This window comes from Rhincodon typus, chromosome 3, assembly GCF_021869965.1.
Source record: "Rhincodon typus isolate 14 chromosome 3, sRhiTyp1.1, whole genome shotgun sequence".
Classification (NCBI taxonomy): Eukaryota; Metazoa; Chordata; class Chondrichthyes; order Orectolobiformes; family Rhincodontidae; genus Rhincodon; species Rhincodon typus.
Window position 1 is genome coordinate 4,652,387 of NC_063334.1, and position 22,131 is coordinate 4,674,517.

Here is a 22,131-nt window from a genome sequence, read left to right on the forward strand (position 1 = left end):
CGGGACCCTTCTTCAGAAAAAAATCTTCATCAGGAAAATGAAGAAGGGTCCTGACCCAAAACGGCAGCTTTCTTGCTCCTCTGATGCTGCCTGGCCTGCTATGTACCTCCTGAACTGTCCCCATCCGCCTGGCTGACCTCATCCTCACTTTGGACAACTTCTCCTTTAACTCCTTCCAGTTGGGGGTCAGACGCGTGAAGGAATTGTACATCCAGGGTGAAGAGACGGCCGCTGGAGCCAACCACTTGAAAATTTTGAAACTAACATAAAGGGTCAGAAGAATTGTGGATCTAAGTGGGAAAGGACTGGATAACATGAGAAAAACAAATAAGGCTCGAAGTGTCCTGTATGCAGGTTTCATTCCCTTCTCACTATCTGCAAATATTTACACACAATGTAATCATTTCAGTATCTAGTGAGATATTTCTATCCACTTAAAAAAAAATTGAAATAATGGCAATTCATCGACAGCTAAAGCCACACGTGTTTGTAATATTAATTCATCTTATGTCTTAGCTGGATGGACAGAAGATATTTGGAAACCATTGCCTACAGTTTATGCCATCCCATTGGAGATCCTATTAATAAATAACAGCATGGAACCATAATTTCACAGCTAGATGCCAAATACCAAGACACCCAAGATAAGGCCATTTCATAGAATCCTTATATAGTGTGGAAGCAGGCGATTCAGCCCAGAGAGTCCACACAACCCTCCAAATAGCACCCCACCCAGACCCAACCCTGTGACCCTGCATTTCCCATGGCTAATCCACCTAGCCTGCACATCTCTAGACACTATGGGACAGTTTAGCACGGCCAATTTACCTAACCTGCACGTCTTTGGACTGTAGGAAGAAACTGGAGCACCCAGAAGAAACCCACACAGACATGGGGAGAATGTATAAACTCCACACAGACAGACAGACAGACAGTCACCCGAGGCTGGAATCAAAGCCAGGTCCCTGGTACTGTGAAGCAGCAGTGTTAACCACTGAGCCACCGTACTGCCCATGTTTAATTACTACAGGGGGAGGAGGAGCAGTGACTGTGCATCTCATGCTAGCCTTGCCTTGTTTACGATCACCTTCAAATACATCACTTCTGAAAGTAAAATCTTCACGTTCCTGCTTTCTCCCAGTTCTCTCTTCATTGAAAGTGAAAATCAGTTATTTTTAGAAAACTTGCTCAGCCAGGGAAATTCAGCTTTGAAATTTCATCTGCAGCTCAAAACGTGAAGAAATAATTAACTTGGACACAGACACAGCAGATCAACCTTTAATGTGTAAAGCACATCAAACACAGAATCTCATTTGCCAAAAAAAAAACAAAACCAGTGATCAATACAACTGAACAGGCTCCGAGTATTCCTGACTTGAGGAGCAGGAAGTAACCTCAGTTTGCTTCACCGTTCAATTAGACCATTACAACTGGGAAAGAGAAACAGGAAACCACTCAGACCTTACAGCCTGTTCCATCAGCACTACTGACCTACAGGTTCATTTGCTCCATATCCCTTCATATCCTTACTCAACCTTAGCCTTCCATAGGACTGAAGATTGAATATAAACAATTTTTGTTTTATTTACAGGGAACATTGCACAAGACGCGATTATCAGAAAATTTATTCCAAGACCTTCAAAAATAACTTGGATTACTGTCCATTGGTGAAGAAGCCTCAAGGTACTAGGACAAAAATGGGAGGGTGGGGGAAGGAGTGAAATTAAGAGAGATTTCCCCCCAACCCACACAGAGAGGGACTGAGAAATGGGATGTTTTACCATAAGAGCTTACTGACCAGGAATGGGAGATTAACCAAAGAGTTTGAAAAGTGGTAGAAATGAGGTGTGGAGGGAGGGAGGGAGGTGCGTAGAGGTCGGAGCTAGAATAGAGAACCACAGCTGTAGGACAGGCAATGGGACAGGTGAATTCTATCCTTCCCTGCCACAATTTCTGGGATTCACAGCCAAAGCCAGTAGTTTACAGTATCAGAGAGAAAAAAGTGGGACAGAGTCACGGAATGTTATCCCACAAGCAGCAGGCAAAACTCCAGAATGGCTGTTTAAAAAAATGGAAATTGGCAGTTGCTGTGTGACCTGCCCAATGCTTTAAATACTGGCCTCATGCAGTGGGGCAAGATGCACAAAATTTCACAGAAATGTCCACGGGGCATGTGGCTAGTACATTTTAAATGGCCTTCCTTGAGGGAAACCAGCATTACTATAGTTCACTGTAAAGAATTGCACTCAATATATGACCCAGTGGTTGCAACAGCACAGAGATGGGGCAGAATAAAGTCTCCAAATTTTTATGATTGAGAAGTACTTTCAAAAGTTCCCAGGCAGTTCAATGTATGACCCCACCACTTGGTAGAAAACTGAACAAAGGCCGTAAGTTTCCTAGGCTGTTCAAACCGGGGAGCTGGAGTTAACACTAGCTTGAATAAATTATAGTTTTGTGTATGATGCAGCATATCTTGATGCCTGTTCAAATGAAATAGCTTAGCCAATATCGTGTCTACTACATAGAACAAAACAAGGTTACCCTTGGGTATGACACTTGGGAACTGTAAGTCCTCAAGAAGCTGTGTCCCAGCTGACAGTGCCTTAAAGACAAAGGGTAAGCCATTTGTTGACACACATTCCTGCTCACTCAGAATGCAACACAGTCTGTGAAACTGAAACAAAGATTTGGTTCTGACAAACACAGTAATCCACAGTATAGTCAAAAGAAAGAGTCAATGTGATTTGATACATCTCCCAAACAAATATAACCTCACAGGAGAGGGAGAAGGACTTCAGTCTAAAATGTCTTCAAGCCAAGAGTGAAGGAGCATCTCTATACAAGCTCCTAGTCACTAGTGTGCAAGACTTCTGGGGGAGGACGGGAGCGGCGGGAGGAAGAAATCTACTATTCAAGCTGGTTTGTACAGAAAACGGGAGACACGAAAAGTTGAGCATCATAATCTTCGAGGAAGTGTCAAATTTCTACACGACAGAATAAATATGTAACTGTTCATTCTCCTTTCTTCCCATTCATTAATTAGACTTAATTCAAACTGATTCCAATCAGTTTGAGTACTACTTATTGTTCATCAAAATTAACGACTCAGCAATTTGAATACTTAAAAAGAAAATCTTCATTAGAATGAACTTGTTACCAGAATCCTAGTTCAACAAAGTTGCACATTTGGGCTTCAAATAGTTCTTTAAGTAAAATAAGGTTGAGAAAGATTATCAGATCATCCATCCATAATAGCTCTGAAATGGCTTCCATCACAGCTTCCTCCATGTTCCTTGATGACATTTCCACTGCCTTCCACACAAGTCCATTTCACATGTTGACTACTGCTTTAGCAGAGCTTCCTGAAATTACTTGGTGGAACTGGGCACAGTTTTAAAAGATTGGAACATTTTAGAATTGATGAGTGTCATCCATAAATTGACAGAAGTGCCTCAGGTCAAAACATTCTGCGAAATTAGACAGCAACACAAAGTTCAGAAAATGAGCACTTTGTATACTCGAAACGGCAGTGTTCTCGTTGAAATCCTCAGAAAATATTTCAAGTTACAGATTACAATATGTGCTTGTTCACTGGCAAACCAAATATAAGAAATGTTAAAAACTGCAAGTTCCAATGTTCAAAATAGTCCAAGTTGATGCTCACAACCAACACTTGCTTTCCTGTACCCAATTTCTGCTATAAACCAGTTATACTTTGAAAGGAACATTAAAACCCCATCTACATTTCAAGAACAAGTAGGCCCATTGTTAGGCCCTGCTCAATAGTAAGGTCCCATCTTATCATAACCAACATAACTGGGCCATTCGGGAAATAAGCCATAGGAGCACCGGAGTCCACCATAATGATCAAACTCAATCCCAAATCCCGGCATGTGGTCCGATTCAGTCAATACATTATCCAGTGGCTGATTTGTTTTGCAAGACTCTGCAGTATGTTTCAGCTCTGATCGGATCAACCTGTAGTTCTGCCCTTTGTTACTGTCCCAATAGGTCTTCCCACCACTTTCATAACAGATGGCAAACTCTATCCTTTCATGTGGAACAATGTACTCCGGTAAACGAATCTCAAATGAAAAAGTGTCTTTGTCTGAGCCGCCATAAGAGTCTTCGACATAGCAGCAGTCATGGTCTTGTAAGGTTTTCCACGTATCAAACGTTATTCTCACCTTCAAGGATTTTTCGAATGCAATGTTTTTCACTTTGACTGTCCCCATAATTGTACTATCTTGCAACATGCAGTTTTCAAGGCAGACAAAGTCAGTTTCTAGACGGTTCTTGAAATCTAGGTAATCAGATGAGGGCTGTGCAAAATCTAAGAGTAGGCTATCTTTGTCTGTAGTCTTCAGGCCTACCAAACTGCTGATCAGATCATCGACGTTAAAGGAAAAATTTAGGTCATTCAAATCAAAGAATTTAACCGTAGTCAAGGGCAAGCCTTTTGTGTCTGCAAAGGAGACCCGTTTCTGCTCCTTGATTTTGTGCTTATTTTCTGGTGTATCATCACTGATGTGGAGGTGGATGCATGGTCGTAGCGGCTGGGTTATTTTGAGTGCTCTTTTTGTGGTATAGCTTGCTTGCTTGAATGGAGGAGGAAGATATAGCTGCATAGCTATGTCAATTGGCATTGCAGATCGAGGAGACAAGATCTCGAGCATACTATAGGGAAACAAGAAAAAAAATATTAGCTGCTGCCCGAGTGAAGCAATCAGGTTGATTTGCGAGAGATTTGGAAGTGGAACCACAGCAAAAATTGACTAATACAAAGCCCCTTTACTGTGATTTCTCTACTTCACAGCATTTAATACAATTATATTGCATGTTTAACAGAGACAAAAAGTGCCAAGTCATTTTACAGACAGGAAATGGTTTATCAAGTCATAGAAAGGGATGGTTAAGGAGGTGAACAAATATGGAATGGAAAATGCAAGCTTTAGAAAAATTTGGTCAACGTGGAAAGGAAGAATTTCAAAAGAACAGGACAAGAGTGATTGAAGGCTCTGATATCATTGGTGAAACGAAGGAGGAGGAGGGAAAGTGATGCACCAAAGATTAAAACGCATTACAGAATGCATTTTAAAAAAAGCAGTGGGCACCAGTGATACATATATTACAACACAAACAACAAAATAGATGTGCGATTCAGTGTACAATTACTACTTTAAAATCAGTTCTTTTAAGTTCAATCTCAGATACTCCAATGTAGCTGGTTTAAAAGGAGACCAAGAGGGAGAGGGCTGGAAGGTGGAATATTCCGGAGTAGGAAGTGGATAAGGAGGGACGGAAGGGGAAAAGGGGCAGAGAATGATAGGTAGCAACACTGTTTTATTTAGAATTGAAATGATGGACACTGTCTTCTCTCCATAGATGCTGCCAGACCTGCTGACTTTTTCCAGGAACTTCTGTTTTTGATCTGAATGCCCTCCAGCCCTGCCTCCCAGTTTCATAAGAACTTATAAACAAGGAGCAGGAGTAGGCCATTCGGCCCCATAACCTTGCCCATCATTCAATAAGAGCACAGCTCATTGGCTTGCAGCTTCAAATCAAGATTACCATCTCACTCGTAACCTTTCACCCCTCTTGATTACCAACAATCTACCCTCCCCACCTGAAAAATAATATTCAATGAGTCTGCTTCCACTGGAAAGATGGGTGGGTGGGAGGGGTGGGGGAAGAGGGTGACCTGATAAAGATCTACAAAGTTATGACAGGAATAGATAGGGTGCACAGTCAGAGGCTTTTTCCTCAGAGTGGAAAGGTCAACTCCAAGAGGGCACAGGCTCAAGGAGAAAAGGGGGAAGGAAGGTTTAGGGGAGAAGTGCTGGGAAAAATTGTCACAGAGAGGGGGGGGCGGGTGCCTGGAACTCTCTGCCAGGGGAGGCAGTGGAGGCCGGCACATTAGCCATATTTAAGGCGTATCTGGAAGGACGCATGAACAGGACGCGAACAGAGGGATAGAAACCACATATGGGCAATAAGTGGCGGGTCTAAATAAGGGTTAGGAATTGGCATAGGCTTGGTGGGCTGAAGGGCCTGTTCCTGTGCTGCATTTTATTGTATTGTATTTTGTTTCTGTTGCTCCTGAGCTGTGAGTAACATGGCCAGGCATTATCTTATTGCTCATTGTCTTGGAAGGTATTAAGAAAGCCAGGTTGGCATGGATAAGTTGGGCCAAAGGGCCTGTTTTCATACTATATGTCTGTATAACTCTATACCCTTTTCAGGAAGGGTGTTCTAAAGCCTTGTGATCCTTGGAGGGTGGGGGGACAAAAAAAGAAGTCATGTCAGCTTGGTTTTAAAACTCAAACCCTTGTTTTTTTAAACTGACCCCCTAGTTATAGATTCTGCCAGAAGAGGAAACATTCTCTCCTTCCAAGATCCTAAGGGTCTTATGTTTCAATTATGTATCCACTTATTCTTCTGATCTCCACTGAATATAAGCTGTGCCCACCCACTTTTTCTTAAGACAATCCCCTCCTGCTATGCCTGGTATTAGTTTGTTACTGCTTCCAGTGCATTCAAAACCTCAATTAAATAAGGTGACACATACTGCGTACATTACTCCAAATGTAGTCTCACCGATTCTCTGAAAAAGTGAAGCATAATTCACTACTCCTGGATTCAATTCTCTTAACAATAAATGATAAAATTCTATTAGGAGTTTTCCTGATTACTTGCTGTGCCTACTTAGCAACTTTTCTAATTCATACACTAGGACAGCCAGATCCACTGCAATCTCTTACCATTTACATAAAATGCTATTTTCTCCCCCACTCATTCTTCTGGCCAGAACGGACAACTTCACATTTTCCCACATTATACTCTATTTGCCAGATCTTTTCCAATCACTTAACCTATATCTTTTTGTAGTCTCATGTCCTTTTCATGACTTATAAAAGGTAGGCAAGAAAATTCGACAACAATATCTTGTGTCCCGTCATCCAAGTCACTTATATCAATTGTACACAGTTGAAGTCCCAGTGCTGATCTGTGTGACACACCAGTTGTTACATCTTGCCAACATGAAAAGGACCCATTTATTCCTACTCTGCTTCCGGTAGCTAGCCAATCTTCCAACCATGCCAGTAAACTACCCACTACAGCATGAGATTTTATTTTCCAAAACAACATTCGATGTGGCACCTTATCAAATGCATTTGGGAAGTCTAACTACAGCACATCCACTGATTCCCTTTACCCTCATTACTTCCTCAATTCCAATAGTTGGTCAAACATGATTACCATGTCACAAAAATCATGTCGATTTTGCCCATTACCTTGAACATTGCCACGTGCCCAGATTTAAAATTTCCTTAATAATGGCATCTAACATCTTCTCTCTGACAGATGTTGTTAGCTGGCCAGCAGCTTCCTGCTGTCTGCCTTCCATCCCACCCCATTTTGAATAAAGAAGTTATATTTGCTATTTTCTAATCTAATGGAGTGGTCATTGAATCTGGGCAGCTTTGGAAAATTAAAAAGCGATGTATCTCACTTGCTATTTCTTTTAAGACACTAGGATGAAATTCATCAGACATTTGTTAGCTTGCAGTTCCAACCATTTGCTCAATACCACTTTGGATTCTCAAGTTCCTCCCTCCCTTCCATTTCCTGACTTTTCTCTGCTTCAGGAATATTATTTGGATTCTCTGCAGTGAAGACTGGTGCAAAATGCCTGTTCAGTTCATAGACCATTGCCTTATTTCCCATTATTAATTCTCCTGACTCACTTGCTGTAGGGTCAATTCTCACTTTGTTAACTCTTCCTTTATGAAAACTCTGAATATCTACTTTTACATTTCTGAATAGCTTTCTCTCAATCTAATTCTCCCTTTTTTAATCCCCCATATTCAGTCCAATTTTCTGACCTACCACTAGTCTTTGCACAAATTTGCTTTATATTGGCTACAAAATGTAATCTTTCAAGTGTATCAGCGAGGGCGAGTCAGTCCCTCGGAATTTTGCTTACTTGTTAAAATGTATCCATTGGAAATATTGAGGCATCCCCTTCCAATATCTGTCCTCCATCACTCCATTATTGGTGGTCACATGTTCAGTTTTAAGGTCTGGAACAGCTTTCTTAAAATCACTCTACCGCACCCCCACCTCTCCACTCCTACAAGAGGTTCTTTCAACCAAGTCGTTCTGCCAGCTTTCTAAATATCTCACCTCGTTCAGTGTCGCCTTTTGTTCCTTAAAACATTTTCAGTATTAAAGTCACCTACAAATGCAAATTGTTGTGTTCCATAGCCCCGAAACCAGTTGTGTGCCCACTGCACATTTTGACAAGCCAATTAGTGATCCAAATGATGGCATTCACCCATCCATTGGAACCAGACCGAATACTCTCAGCCTTATTTAACAGCAAACAGCAAAATAGATCCACATGACCTTGAAATGAATGCACTAACAGTCAATGTGAGATATTAAGACTGTATTTTTTTTTAATATAGATTCAGCAATCACAGATGAATGGAGCTGCATCTTCAGAGCAATACGTTTTGCCACCTACTTTATGATGCAACTTTACCTGCATGTTCTAAAACATCATGTGCAAAGTTATTACATGGTTTAATTAAAATACAATTCAAACCACTTGCTCAATCACACTGTAACGACAGAAAGAATATTAGTTTCTGGAAATAACAGGCACATTATGAAGCCTACCATCCCCCCAGCTAATAGGAAAGTTAGGCAGTCAGCCGAGTGTAAACAAAAGTTCACTTTAAACTGCTGTTATCCACTGGGCCACTGAAACTGCAAAAAAAAAGAGTTAGAAACATACAAATCCACAAAGCCTCCTTTCTCCAGCCTATTCCTCCCCGCCCCCTCCAACATCTGAGATTGGACATGATTACAGCTTCTTTTAAAAAAAACAACAGCAAGCTTGTACAGGTTAAATCAGAAGCTAGCCAGCTTAGTCACCAAAGAAAGTTAATAAAAATTCATAATTAGCCCATCACTGCTGCATATTCCTCATTCATGTTCTTAGTATCTATTTATTTTATAATTTAGCTTTCCAATCCCAAGTGATTTATTGAGCCCACTTGATTTATTGCAAGTTTTCTTTTATGACCTGGATTTACAACCAAGGAACTCAAGTTCACAAACTGCCTTGGCGGTTTCAGAAAATTTGAATGTTAGAATAAAGTTTAATCTGTAAAACCATAAAACTGTAGGACTGGTGTGAAATTCCAACTGGTCCTGTGATGCCTGTTGTTAGGGAAGGAACCCAGCCAATATACCCCATTACTCCAGCGACACAGTAATGTGGCTGAATCTTAACTGCTAGCCTGGATCAAGCCACTCAAAATGGTGCCAAATCATTTACAAACGGAAAGCTCACCAACCTTTCAGTGTAACTGAAGGATGGGTCATAAATGTCAACCTCCCAAGAATGAAGGGTGAATAAACAAGTGAAATTCAGCATTGAAAAAGGGGCCTTATTGCACACCACAGGAACTCAAGTCTTTCCAGCATTTCAGTGCTGTGGAGGAGACACAATAAATTAGACCATCCATTACATTTAATTAACTTTTAGACTCAAAAAAAAACTTGCATTTGTAGAGCACCTTTCTCTACCTCAACATGATGGAGATAACTCACATTCTTCATCAAAACAGTGCTGTGGGATTTTTTTATACCACCTGAGGTGTTGAATTGAGTCTTGTTTTAGTGCCTCACTGGAAGATGCTATCCGTGACAGTGCTACACTTCCTCATATTACTTTGGGATAGGTTAGCACGATTACACAGTCACTGAAGTGGAGCTTCCAAAATAGAGGTCAGAGACAGCACTGAGCTAAGGGTGACCTTTTTAAAATGAATGAGGATCAGATGTACAATAACCCCATAATGGAATGGAAAAAAAAATGAAACAATTTTAGTATGTCACATTCCACAATGTCAGGCGGATTTAAAAAAAAATCACCTTCTGAAAGACCCACTGTGTTTAAATATAAAAAAAATGGGAAATCTTGACAGTGAAGTAACACACTGGTTAACTTAACATAATGCTACAATCATTATCAAGCGACATATTTCTTAGATGCTAAAGTCAGTGGGCATGGGGGGTGGGGGAGTCGGTGAATTATAACCTTATATCCATTTTTTACCTGATGACATTTAGTTGGAATCATTTGGGGCACAGAAGGAGTCTGTTCATCCAAGGTTTCCACAGCCTAAGATTCCTCACAGCCTCCTCGGCATGGTGGCTCAGTGGTTAGCACTGTTGCCTCACAGCGCCAGGGACCAGGGTTCGATTCCACCCTCCGGCAACTGTGTGTGGAGTTTGCACATTCTCCTCGTGTCTGCATAGGATTCCTCTGGGTGCTCCAGTCTCCTCCCACAGTCGAAAGATGTGCAGGGTAGGTGGAGTGGCCATGCCAAATTGCCCATGGTGTTCAGGGATGTGTAGCTTAGGTGGGATATAGGGGGTTGGGTCTGGGTAGGGTGCTGTGAGGGTTGGTGTGGACTTGTTAGGTTGAAGGACCTGTTTCCACACTGTAGGGATTCTATGATCTATGATGATTCCCAACAGCCCAGAAGCCAGTCTTCAACCAATTCAGTTCACTCCACATGGTATCAAGAAATGGTGTGGGCACTGGATATTGCAATAGTTACATGCCCCCACAACACTCTGGTGATAGTGCTGAAGACTTGTGCAATTGAACCAGCTGCATTCCCAGCCAAGCTGTTCCAGTACAGTCACAACACTGGCACCTACCCAACAACATGGAAAGTTTCCCAGGTATGTCCTGTACACAAAAAGCAGAACAAATCCAACCCAGCTAAATTATTCCCCTACAGGTCTACTTTCAATCAAAATAACAGAATATCAACAGTGCTGTCAAGTTGCACTTGTAAAGGAATACACAGCTGACACTCAGTTTGGATTTCCCCAGAGATACTGATTAAAGCCTTGGTTCAAAAATGGACAAAAAAGCTGAACTCAAAAGTTAAAGCACCAGGAAATCCTGTGAAAACTGGAGTCAATGGGACAATCAGGGGAAAGCTGTCTATTGGTTGGAGTCATGCTAACACAAAAGGAAGATGTTTGTGGTTGTTGGAGATCAATCACCTCGGACATCACTGCAGGAGTGCCCTAGGCCCAATCATATTCAGCTACTTCAGTGACATTCCCTCCATCACAAGGTCAGAATAGGGAATATGGAGCACAATATTGAGCACATTTGTAACACATCAGGTACTGAAGCAGTCCTTGTACAAATGCAACAAAATATCCAGGTGACCTGCCACTTGTTAGCCCAAACATTTGCCCTACACAAGTGGCAGACAAGGATTATCTGCAATTCGGTAATCTAATTATTACCCCGTGACATTCAATGGCACTACCAATAAATCCCCAACTATCAACATCGAGGGGCTACCATCATTCAGAAAAATTGAACTGAACTAGCTATATACAAATAGGTCAGAGGCGAGGAACTGCAGTAGTAACTCACCTCCTGTCTTTACAGTGCCTGCCTACCATCGATAAGGCATACATCAGGAGCAAGAGTGTGATGGATTACTCTTCACTTGCCTGGATGTGCGCAGTTCCAATAACACTCAAGACACCATCCAGGATACAGCAACTTGCTCGACTGGCATCACATCCACCACTTTCAACATTCACTCCTTTCACCACCACCGTGGCATAGTCTGAACCATCGACAAGATGCACTGCAGTAACTTGCCAAGCTCCTCCTACAAATTTATAGCCTCTCCCACCAAAAAGGACAACAGCAATAGGTGCATTGAAACATCACCGTCTACAATCTCCAAATCTCACACCACCTTGACTTGGAATTATATCACCATTCCTTGACTGTCATTGAATTAATTTACTGGAAACCGCTTCCTAAAAGCACTCTGGCTGTCTCTACACCCAGGGACTGCAGCAGTTCAAGTAGGCAGCTTACCACCACCTTCTCCAGGGCAGTTGGCAATGGGCAAAAAAAATGTTGGTCTCGCCAGCGATGCCCACATATCACGAATGAAGAAAAAGTACGTGACAGAATTAGTTCTGTCTACATCTGCCTCAGCCCGCCTGCCACTGAAACTCTCACCTTAGGTCACTTTCCTTTGCTAAAATGTGCTATATAAACACAGGCTCTTGCTGTAGACAACTAATTCAAGTTTTGAAACTGCAAAGGCCAGCTATCCTTTGAATTAGATGGTAATGGGCACAAGAGAATTAAAATAAATCCAAATCCTGAACCAGTTAGGGAGGCCAGTTTCCTCAGCTATCTGGATGGTTAGTGCATCATTCAGAATAACACCACCAGTATGGATTCAGCTCATTCTCCGGCAGACTTGGGATTGGAACTTGCTTGATAAACCTACCCCCGGAGAGTGAAATGGAATGGCAAACCAACATTGTTTTTTTGGACCGTTTTGCCAATGCTCAGGAAGAATAATCAGTAAAACAGCAGAGTCATGAGCCAGCCTTTAGGCAGAACACACATGACATAGCAATGATCTAAATACTGTTTCTCCTTGTCTACTGCAGTCCAATAAATGTATCCCTTACACATTAGCTCCACAAGTATAGTGCTATGGCTGCTTGAGTTTAGCTGGTCACCTAGATTTTTCTGCCAATGTTATTTTAGATCTTTCCAACATTACACTTTGTTTTAATATTTTGATATAAATCAAAATGCTGCTGTAGCCCTAAAAACAATGCTATAAGCCTGTGGAGAGATGTTATTACACACCTCTGGAGCAGGTCAGATTTGAACCTGGGCCTCTGGGTACAGAAGTAGTTACATAAAGTTACGGGAACAGCATATAGCATGGGACTTTTTCTACAACTGGAGAAAATAAAAGGGTGAGGATGGAGTTGAAAAACTGCATGCCCTGACATTTGTGAATAGACATCCTGTTGTGAATGACAAGCCTGATGGCACCTCGTGTATTACCTTCCTGACCTTGGTGATTGCTAGTCAGGGTCCAAAATCCCAAAGCTGCATTCTTGGAGATGCAAGCTGACATATGCTCGAGTTTTCAAACAAATAACAACTGTGTGTGATGCTAGTAAAGCCCCATTCTTAACCTGAAGTCAGTCCTTGTGATGAAGATGCTCCATCCAGTCCTCCTTCTCAGTGTGAGGCAGTCCCTCTGAATCAAAAGGGACTTATTTTCACTCTGGTTCACTGGGTTCTGAATGGCTGACAAGTACGATACATGAGCTGCAGACTCTACCATATGCAGGGCAAGTGGTGTTTGCAGGGTTGGGCAGCTGGGTTGTGTGGAGATTTAAGTCCTCACTCAGATGTGATATTGCGTGTGTTCTTGAAATTGAGATGTTTCAGTGCTATCTCAAACGAGCCTTCATTTCAACTGATCGCAAGACAGGGACTTCCATCAGTGGGTATGCCTGCACTCTTCAGAGATCCTTTGAAGAATTCCTGAACACATTTTCACTGTCCACCCAGGAGTATCTCACTACTATCAAATTCCTAACAGAGCAGCTGCTGCTGGAGTCTGTATTCAGGAATAAAAACAGCAAGTCCCTCCCAGCAGAGCGGATATTCAATGTGTAGTGTCTTGATGCGGACATATTGCTTTGGGAGAAGACATGCTGTTGCAAAGTCTTACTTGCCCAATTTGATGGTACTAATCTACAGAAGAAATGGGAAACTACTCATTCTATGCCTTCAATCTAAAACCCAAACCGCTCCAACCTCAACTTCAGCTGGTCTGTGTATGAACTCACTCATACTGAGCTCCACGTCATTTTCAGGTCATGTTTTGGAGAAGGAGAAAATGGGCCTTTCAGGAAACAACTTGGAAAGTGAAGGACATCGGCAAACTGACTCCCACAGCAAAGTGCCTCCCTGCATTGATTAAGGTCAACAGCAAGGTCCTGCAAAATGCAGATCACTCTTGTGAAACTGACAATGACTGGAGCTCAGTTTTTGACTGAGCTCATACTCTAGCAGGAAATGCACCCTAAAGCTTTGAGGTTGGAGTGGTTTTTTTGTGCTTGCTTGAAAGCAGGGTAGGTTGAACAGTGACCTTGTGACCCAATAGATGTGTACTGGAAGCAACAATACACGTAAGAGGGTAACTAAGTGGAGATGCTGATCTTCCTGCTCACCCTTCTCAGTGAGAGAGCAAAACACTTCAGCTAAAGGGGGTGATAGTCCTGGGACACCTCATGAATTCAAGATCTAGGCATTTAATGATAAAACTGGTCAGAACCTGTATCTCCAGACATGCTGATTTTACTTTTAAAAAAGTAAACTAAAATGACTTTCAAAGCACGTTGTGAAATATTCAAATCTCACTTCTTAATTCCAGTTTATTTATTCACGAGTCCTTTACAAATCTGTTGATTTATAACTAGTTGCGACTTCACTAAAGTTGTGCTTATCCAAGAGATGTGGCTCTTCTCAGACAAGGTTGATGTGTTAAACAAAAGATTTGAAGGTTTCAGCTGTGACTTAGCAATTACACTCTTTTCTCCAAGTCAATAGGTCACAGGATCAAGGATCTACTCCAGAGAATTAGGTGCATAATCCAGGTTCCAGGTTTACACTTCGATAAAAGAACTAATGACTTACCTCAGCATTGTTACCTCTTAGGTGAATGTAAAGGATCCAATCGCACCCTCCTGTAATCTCTTCGGCCCTGAAACTACTCCACCTATCTGCTCCTTTATCCATCTTCCATCCGCCTCCCCCCCTCTCTCTCTATTTATTCCAGATCCCCTTCCCCTCCCCCATTTCTGAATAAGGTCTAGACCCGAAACGTCAGCTTTCCTGCTCCTCTGATGTTGCTTGGCCTGGTGTGTTCATCCAGCACTACACTTGTTATCGCACTATTTCAAAGAGCAGGCAAGTCCTCCCCTATTTCCTGGCCATTATTTGTACCCCAATCACATCATGGATCACCTTATCCCTCATTGGCCTTAATTGCAAGAGAATTTGAGTTCAGAAATCAGAATATCTTATGGTACTTATACGGGGTCTTTGTGTGACCACACCTAGAGTATTATGTACAGTCTAGCTCTCCCTAAGGGAACACAGAGGGGGTTCACTAGGCTGATTCCAGGCAATGATAGGACTGTTGTAGGAGGAGAAATTGGTGAATACACACTTTTTGAACTAGAGTTCAGAAGGATGGGAGGGGATCTGATTGAAATGTAACAAATCCTAACAGGACTGGATAGACTAGATTCAGGGAGGATGTTTCTCTGACTGGGAAATCTAGATCCATGAGACACAGTGGACCATTTACCACTGAGATGAGTAAAGAATTCTTCACTAAAAAGGGTAGTGAATTAGTGGAATTCTCTACCTCAGAAAAATGCGGAGGCCAACTCGAACAGATAGACAGATACACGTTCAGATATTAAAGGCATCAAGGGTTATGAGGAGAAAGCAGGAATGTGGCATTGACAGAAGAACAGCCATTATTATATTACATAGCAGAACTGGCTCAAAAGGGGCCAAATAGCCTACTCCTGCTCGTTATTTCTATCCTTGTTTCAATTCACTGCTAATTTATACACAACTTAGCTGCCACATTTCCCACATCATAACTGTGACTACACTTTCACTATCAGTGTACAGCAATTGAGCTGGTCCTGGGGATAACAAAGTTCCAATAACAAATGAAGTTTTCTTTCCACAAGCAAAAGTGATTTTTTTCCTTCTTTTTGGTGACTGAGCAATAATCAAAGTGGCAACCAATTCAAATGTGCCAGAAAATCTCAGCAGGTCCGGCAACATCCGTGGAAAGAAAAAATAAATTTAACGTGGAGTCAGTTATGAGTTCCTTTGGAACTGAAGGGGTCTGGAAAATGATTTTTATGCTGTTGACAGAGGGGGAGGAGGAGCAAGTGGAACAGAACGTGAGGGTGCCCAGAGCAAAAGACAAAAGGGAGTGTTAATGGTCGTAAAGGAATAGGTCAGTTTTGCTGAGAGCTAGCCCATGTAAACAAGACATGGGGGGTTGGAAGCATAATCAAATGGAGGACAGGGGTCACGGCCTAACATCCTTGAATTCAACGTTGAGTCCTAAAGGCTGTAAAGAGCCCAAGTGCAAAATGTCCCAGCATCTTGCTTTGTTTAACTGAAGAATTGTAGCAGCCTTAAGGCATATGTTAGCATGATAGCAAGATGGTATACTGAAATAGCAAGTAGCTGGAAGATCGCAGTCATTCTTAGGGACAGAGCAGAGGTGCTTCATAAAGCATAACCCAGTCTGTATGATCTCCCCAATGTAAAGGAGACTTCTTCTATTCAATCTAGTCTACTGTACTCTCTGCCCACAAAGCAGTCTCCTCTACATTTGCAGGGCTAAATAGCTTCGGTGACCACTCTGCTCTGTCAGAACGACACCATGCTTCCAGCTGCTTTCTATTTCAACACACCCTGTTATTTTCATGCTAACATCTCTGGCCTAAGCTGCTGCAGTGCTCCGACAAAGCCCACCTCAAGCTGGAAGAACCCCAGCTCATTTTCTGCTTAGGCACTTTACAGCCTTCAGGACTTAATGTGGAGTTCAACAACTCTAGAGCACGAACACTGACCTCCACGTGGATTATATTGCCTTCTCCCACCTCCAGTGTCTTGTTTACATGGGTTTGCTCTCAACAACACTGAATTATTTGCTACTATTCAGATCTACCATTAACACCTATCCTACATCTCTATCACTCCTCTACTACCGCATTACTCTGCCTTTTGCTCTGCGAACCTGGTCATCTCTTCCATTTGCACCTCCTCCCCCTTTGTCAATAGCATAAAATTTTATTTTTCAGTTTCAGACAAAAATTATAGCAGACTCGAAATCTCAACATCTGTGATATCAAAACAGAGTTACCATACATGCTGTGTGTGCCCAGCACTTTGTTTTCATTTCAGATCTCCAGCATCCACAAGTTATATGAAATGATAAAGAAATTTCAACGTCAAGAACTCGTCCTTCAGGAACTTTAAAAGTGCATTTTAATTGAGAAAATGAAACACTTTTAAACATATATTGACTTTTTAAAAAAAAAACCACTGTTAACTGGATTCACGAATAAGTTTCCCGGATACTTTTAACGCAAATGTTCTGTCGTGAAAATCTAGTTGATTACGAGGAAAGAGTTTGCAAAAAGGATTATGTGCACCTAAACGATCTTCGCAGCCAAACAGTATTAATCGAAGCAATGACGTGAATAATCCCGCATCAACGTCTCACTTTTTTTTGGTCCCATATTTCAAATCATGTACAACGAGATCCCGTTCCACAGTTGGGGGTGGGGGTGGTGTTAGAAACAGGCACCGATCGAGTCACAGCAGAATGCTGACTAGAATCTACAGGAAGCTGGTGCAATCGGTCAATAACATAAAAAAACAACGATATACACACACAAAAAATTGTTTCTTCATTCCACTTAGTTTGACGAAAGAGTTGCAATCTCAATCTCAGAGGCACTTAGATGTTTAAAACAGTGCAATGATATGCAAAGAGACATTTCAATAAAGGACGCGATCTATTTCGCTGAGATGTCTCTGCCGCGGCTGAACAAAATCTACGTGCGGACCTGAAGTGACCACACGTCCATCCCTGAAAAACCTCAAAACATCATGACTCCATGTCCACCAACTCCTGTATCAAGCAACTTCCCTTTTCTCCACACAAGCCCGAAACAGTGCCATGCATTTACGCCATCCAGAGTCAGTCAGCTCCTGGAGGGTTCAGCCCCCAGTCACATACAGGAGGCTCGGTTATCAAGTTCCACTGACCTGTTCACAGTGACCAAACCGTCAGCCAAATTATTATTCAGCGTGCATTACAATTATGAAGAGAAACCACCTCCTTCCTTGCGTTCATACAAAACAAATCAGCTAATTTCCACAAAGGATCCATCTGCTCCTCCCTCCTGTAACCCCCGAATCTGATTTTAAGCAGCAACTTCCGTAAACGTGTTTATAAATGGGAAAAGCTCTTGCCGAATGCCTGCAGGAAATTCCTCTTTCCTTCACTTACCTGCTGCAATTCATGGAGCTGGGGTGGGGGGGAGAAATAAGCTGACAGCTCTGCTGGGCTGAGTATACAGCCAGCCCCTAGCCCCTCAGCCAGAAATCTCACCTCCTCCACGGCATTCTCCGCCGATAGACAAGACACCCCTGCTCCACCCCTCCTCTGTAACGTCACAGACACTTCCAACCAATTAGCGTGCGAGCTTCCACGCCGCAGCCCAATAGGAGCCTTAGGATCGGGGTCAGGAAGCGCCCAGGTATTGAGCGCCAGGGGGCGCCGCTGGAGCGTTCCAACGTGTAAGACGCAGCGCGGAATCAATTGTAGCGACAAGCTCGTCACGTTCCCATTCCGAGGGACGGTACACTCAGGTGTATAAAGCGCCTTTCGCATCCCCAGGGGCGCCCTTAGGTTTTGAACAGCCGTACTTCCAACGTGCAGTTTGTTTTGTTCTTTTCAAGGCTGTTTGTGCACAGCAAGATCCCACGAACATTAAATGAACAAATAATTCGGCCTGAAATTTCGCTCTCAGCAGATTCTCAGTGGCAGTGCATGGGGCTGGGAGTTAAGCTAACAGCTCCACTGGGCATCATATGCCCTTAACTCGAGCCATCTCTCCCCAAAACCAATCATGGACAAACCTCAGGGCCTATGCTGAGACTTAAAAAGAAACATAAAAATGCATTCATTGCATTTACATTCTTTTAGCCACATAACCCCTTATAAGAACAAACATTTCATGCCAATGAAAGTCTTTATAAAAACAAGCATTGGAATTCATAGTTCCACTTCAAACAGTTTAGAACCACTCCTATGCCATAATCAAAATATGCAATACTAAGTATAATGGAAGGTGGTGAAATTAGTCATGAGGCGCTAACCCAGTAATGATGACTCTCAGGCTTTTGACAACAGAGTGAAATAGGAAGGGTTTTTTTTAATATTCAAGGCAAGTTTTTTAAAATGTTTAAAAGGCAGAACTTTTAAATGTTTTGCCAACATGACAAATGCTTTTGACAATCCCCTTTGACACTTTTGAAAGTTGCCTTTGATATTTCATTTTCACACATCTGACACCTTATAAAGTTTCAATGAGCTGGAAAGTTTATATATTTAAGTTTATCATGTCTACTTTTAAAGATCATAAAGGGCAGCTTACTTCTCCCAACGTGCACTTGGCCTCTCCCAAAGATGTCTTGGGACCAGATCCAAAGAGATACCTTTCTGAAAGGATATTTAACCTCTTTAAACAATTCTGTAACATTCAGACCTGCTTCTACAGGTATAATCTGCACACAATGTGTTTCACACGTCTAGAGCACCAAAATCAGGCATGGGTGGAGGCAGCTGCTAAATTATGTAGATAGCTGTCTCTATGAAACATACATGTGTAATAGTGACCCATGCCCCATTCGCACTGTTACAAAAATGCTGGGTGCTGTCTCTCGGGGTGGAATTTCCAGATTTCGGCTTTCTCCACCATTTTCATCATTGCAAAAGTCAAGCCTTTGTTTTCAAGCAATCTTGGCTGAGGTATAAATTAAAGAAAAATATCCTATCTGTGCTATTATGTGACCTCTTTTATATCCACCTGAGAGGACCGAAAGGGTCACAGTTTAATCTAGCACCCAATATGCAGCACATCTGACTTTGCAGCACTTCCAGACTGCACAAAATATGTCAACCAGGATTAAATGCTCAAGTGTCTGAATCAGAGGCAAAGTTGATAACTAAGCCATGGTTTGATACAACTAAGGCAGCGAAAAAAATTTTGATCTGGAATTGAATGCAGTAAAAAGTAAACTGCTCCACTCATTCCACAGATCCTGATAGCTCTGCTGTCCCATTTCTGTCCCTACTTCAAGGTCAGACCTTCTGTATTATTTTTGAATCTACATGATGTTTGTCCTGTACCGAGAAGAACACAAACTTTATTTTTGCATGGCACACAGTGCATAAGTTGCTAATTGTTCCAGATCCCTGAATCTCAGGCCCTGTTGTTTGGAATGGAAATTATTAATTTTGTTTATAATGGCTACTGGAACACATAGATAGAAATAGGCTATTCAAACCCTCAAGCCTGCTTTGCCATTCAATTAGAGTAGGGACACTGCAAATTCTGTGTTGCATCTTTGGCAGGCTGTGTACAGTTTATTGACTTACTAATAAACCCTGCACTTCACAATCTAAGAAAAGCAAAATACAATGGGCGCTGGAAATCTGAAGTAAGTATAATCCAGTTCTGAAGAAATGTCAGATCAGACTTGAATCATTAACTCTGTTTCTCTCTTCATAAGTACTATTGTGTTTCTCAACCCTGACTGAGCATTCACCAAGCATTCAGTCCTGAGTGAAAATTATGCAACTGATAGATTTCACTGAAGTGTTGCTGCTGACCAGAACTCACAACTCACTTTTCATAGAAATCGATTGGTCCAATTATTGTTTCTAGAAATTAAACGGAATTCATGGATCTAAATTTTTTTTTCTGCATCCGTTTCTGTGTATTCCTTAAAGGTTTTCTCAAATTTGCTCAATGTTTTAACAATTTAAACCATTAAAAAAAATCAGACTTTTGTTTTAAAATAAAGAATAGCAGATTCTGGAGGTTTGAAACAAAACAGAAACACAGCAAGTCTGGCAACATCTGTGGGAAGAAGGCAGAGTTAATGTTGTGAGCTCAGAGACTCTTCATCAGAACTGATAGTAGCTAAGAAAACATGGTATTTATGCTGAAGACGAAGTGGGGGTGGGGCTAAGTGAAGTGGTGAGTGGGTTGCTTTTGGCGTAGTCACCCATTCTCGTCGACCTCTAAGCTTACTATCACATTATATGTGTTCCTTTCAGTACAGCTAACCTGTGCCGTTCTACTCTTAGCTCTTATTTTTATCTATTCAGCTTTTCTTCTGTCCTGGTCTACTATCCATAATCTCCTTTTTTATCTACCCCTTTCATTTCTTTTTCTCTCTGGGCCCCATCTCCACATTAAGGTTCTTGAGTAGATTTATAGCTCGGGTTGTGGATGTTGTGGTTGGTTCACTCACCGAGCTGGTTCATTAGTCCGCAGACGTTTCATTACCCTGCTGGGTAACATCATCAGTGCAGCCTCTAATGAAGTGCTGTTGTGTTTTTTCATCTGTTATTTAAACTCTGGGTCAGTTGAGCTGGATTACCTCACTTCTGGCTTTCCTTCGCAATGGAGTGTATATAGGGTCTAGCTCTATGTGTTTATTGATGGCTTTCTTAGTGGAGAACCAGGCCTCTCGGAATTTCCGTGCTTGTCTTTGCTTAAAACCAGCAAACCAGCCACTGCTGGCACTAAAGGCAGCCACATCCTGGGACAGGCGAGGCAGAGACAAGCACGGGAATTCCTGGAGACCTGGTTCTCCAAGAAGAAAGCCATCAATAAACACACAGAGCTAGACCCCATGTACACTCCATTGCGAAGGAAAACCTGAAGTGAGGTAATCCAGCTCAACAGACACCAAAGTTTAAATAACAGGCGGGAAAACTCAACAGCGTTTCATCGGAGGCTCCACTGATGATGTTACCTTTGCCAACTGAAAGCCTGGAGTGTGTGCTTCATTCATAGAAACGTAGGTTCATGATGGCATTCACTTCCAGTATAAACCTATCTCATCCAAATTGAAAATTTGATATAAGTTGTAGCCTTCTTTGTTAATTAATTTTTTTGCTATGGGAGAAAATGCCATTGCATGCTCCTTGTCTGTGCTGGCAGCTTCACCACATAACTTTATGTTATGAAAAGCGTAGCAGTTCTTAAAACCAGCCACAGCTAGCAGTAAAGGCAGGCACATCTGCAAGATTTTTGGCTTGTTTTGTTAGATCTTCATAAATTGATAAGGTTTTCTGTTTTATGGTGAGAAGGGTGGTCCCAGATCACTTCTTCGTTTGTTCTACTATCCACACACTTAGAAGCCGCTCCATCTCCTCAAGTTCCTTTGTCCATGACCTCACAGATTTGTCACCACAGAGACTTGTTCCAGCAATACAGCTTGCTTTAATCTTTTCTGCATTGTCTCTAATGGTGCGTAAGGTAGACTCCTTCATTCCTGTTACACGAGCAATATCACGTGTTCTTTCTTTATGCTCAAAATGCTTTACAACA

General features: G+C 42.0%; 1 protein-coding gene across 2 annotated transcripts; it reads right to left on the minus strand.

Moving 5' to 3' along the window:
- Positions 1-1,264: 1,264 nt before the first annotated feature.
- ppp1r3b (protein phosphatase 1, regulatory subunit 3B) lies at positions 1,265-18,139 on the minus strand. 2 transcript variants are annotated; one of them, XM_048595329.1, is made up of 2 exons: positions 18,012-18,139; positions 1,265-4,680 (listed from the first exon to the last, which is right to left on the minus strand). In XM_048595329.1, exons 1-2 carry the CDS (start codon positions 18,023-18,025, stop codon positions 3,783-3,785), a joined length of 912 nt encoding a protein of 303 aa, XP_048451286.1. In that variant the 5' UTR covers positions 18,026-18,139; the 3' UTR covers positions 1,265-3,782. The 2 variants fall into 2 exon arrangements, with proteins under 2 accessions (XP_048451286.1, XP_048451287.1); XM_048595330.1 differs by lacking the exon at positions 18,012-18,139 and adding an exon at positions 17,768-17,945.
- Positions 18,140-22,131: the final 3,992 nt, after the last annotated feature.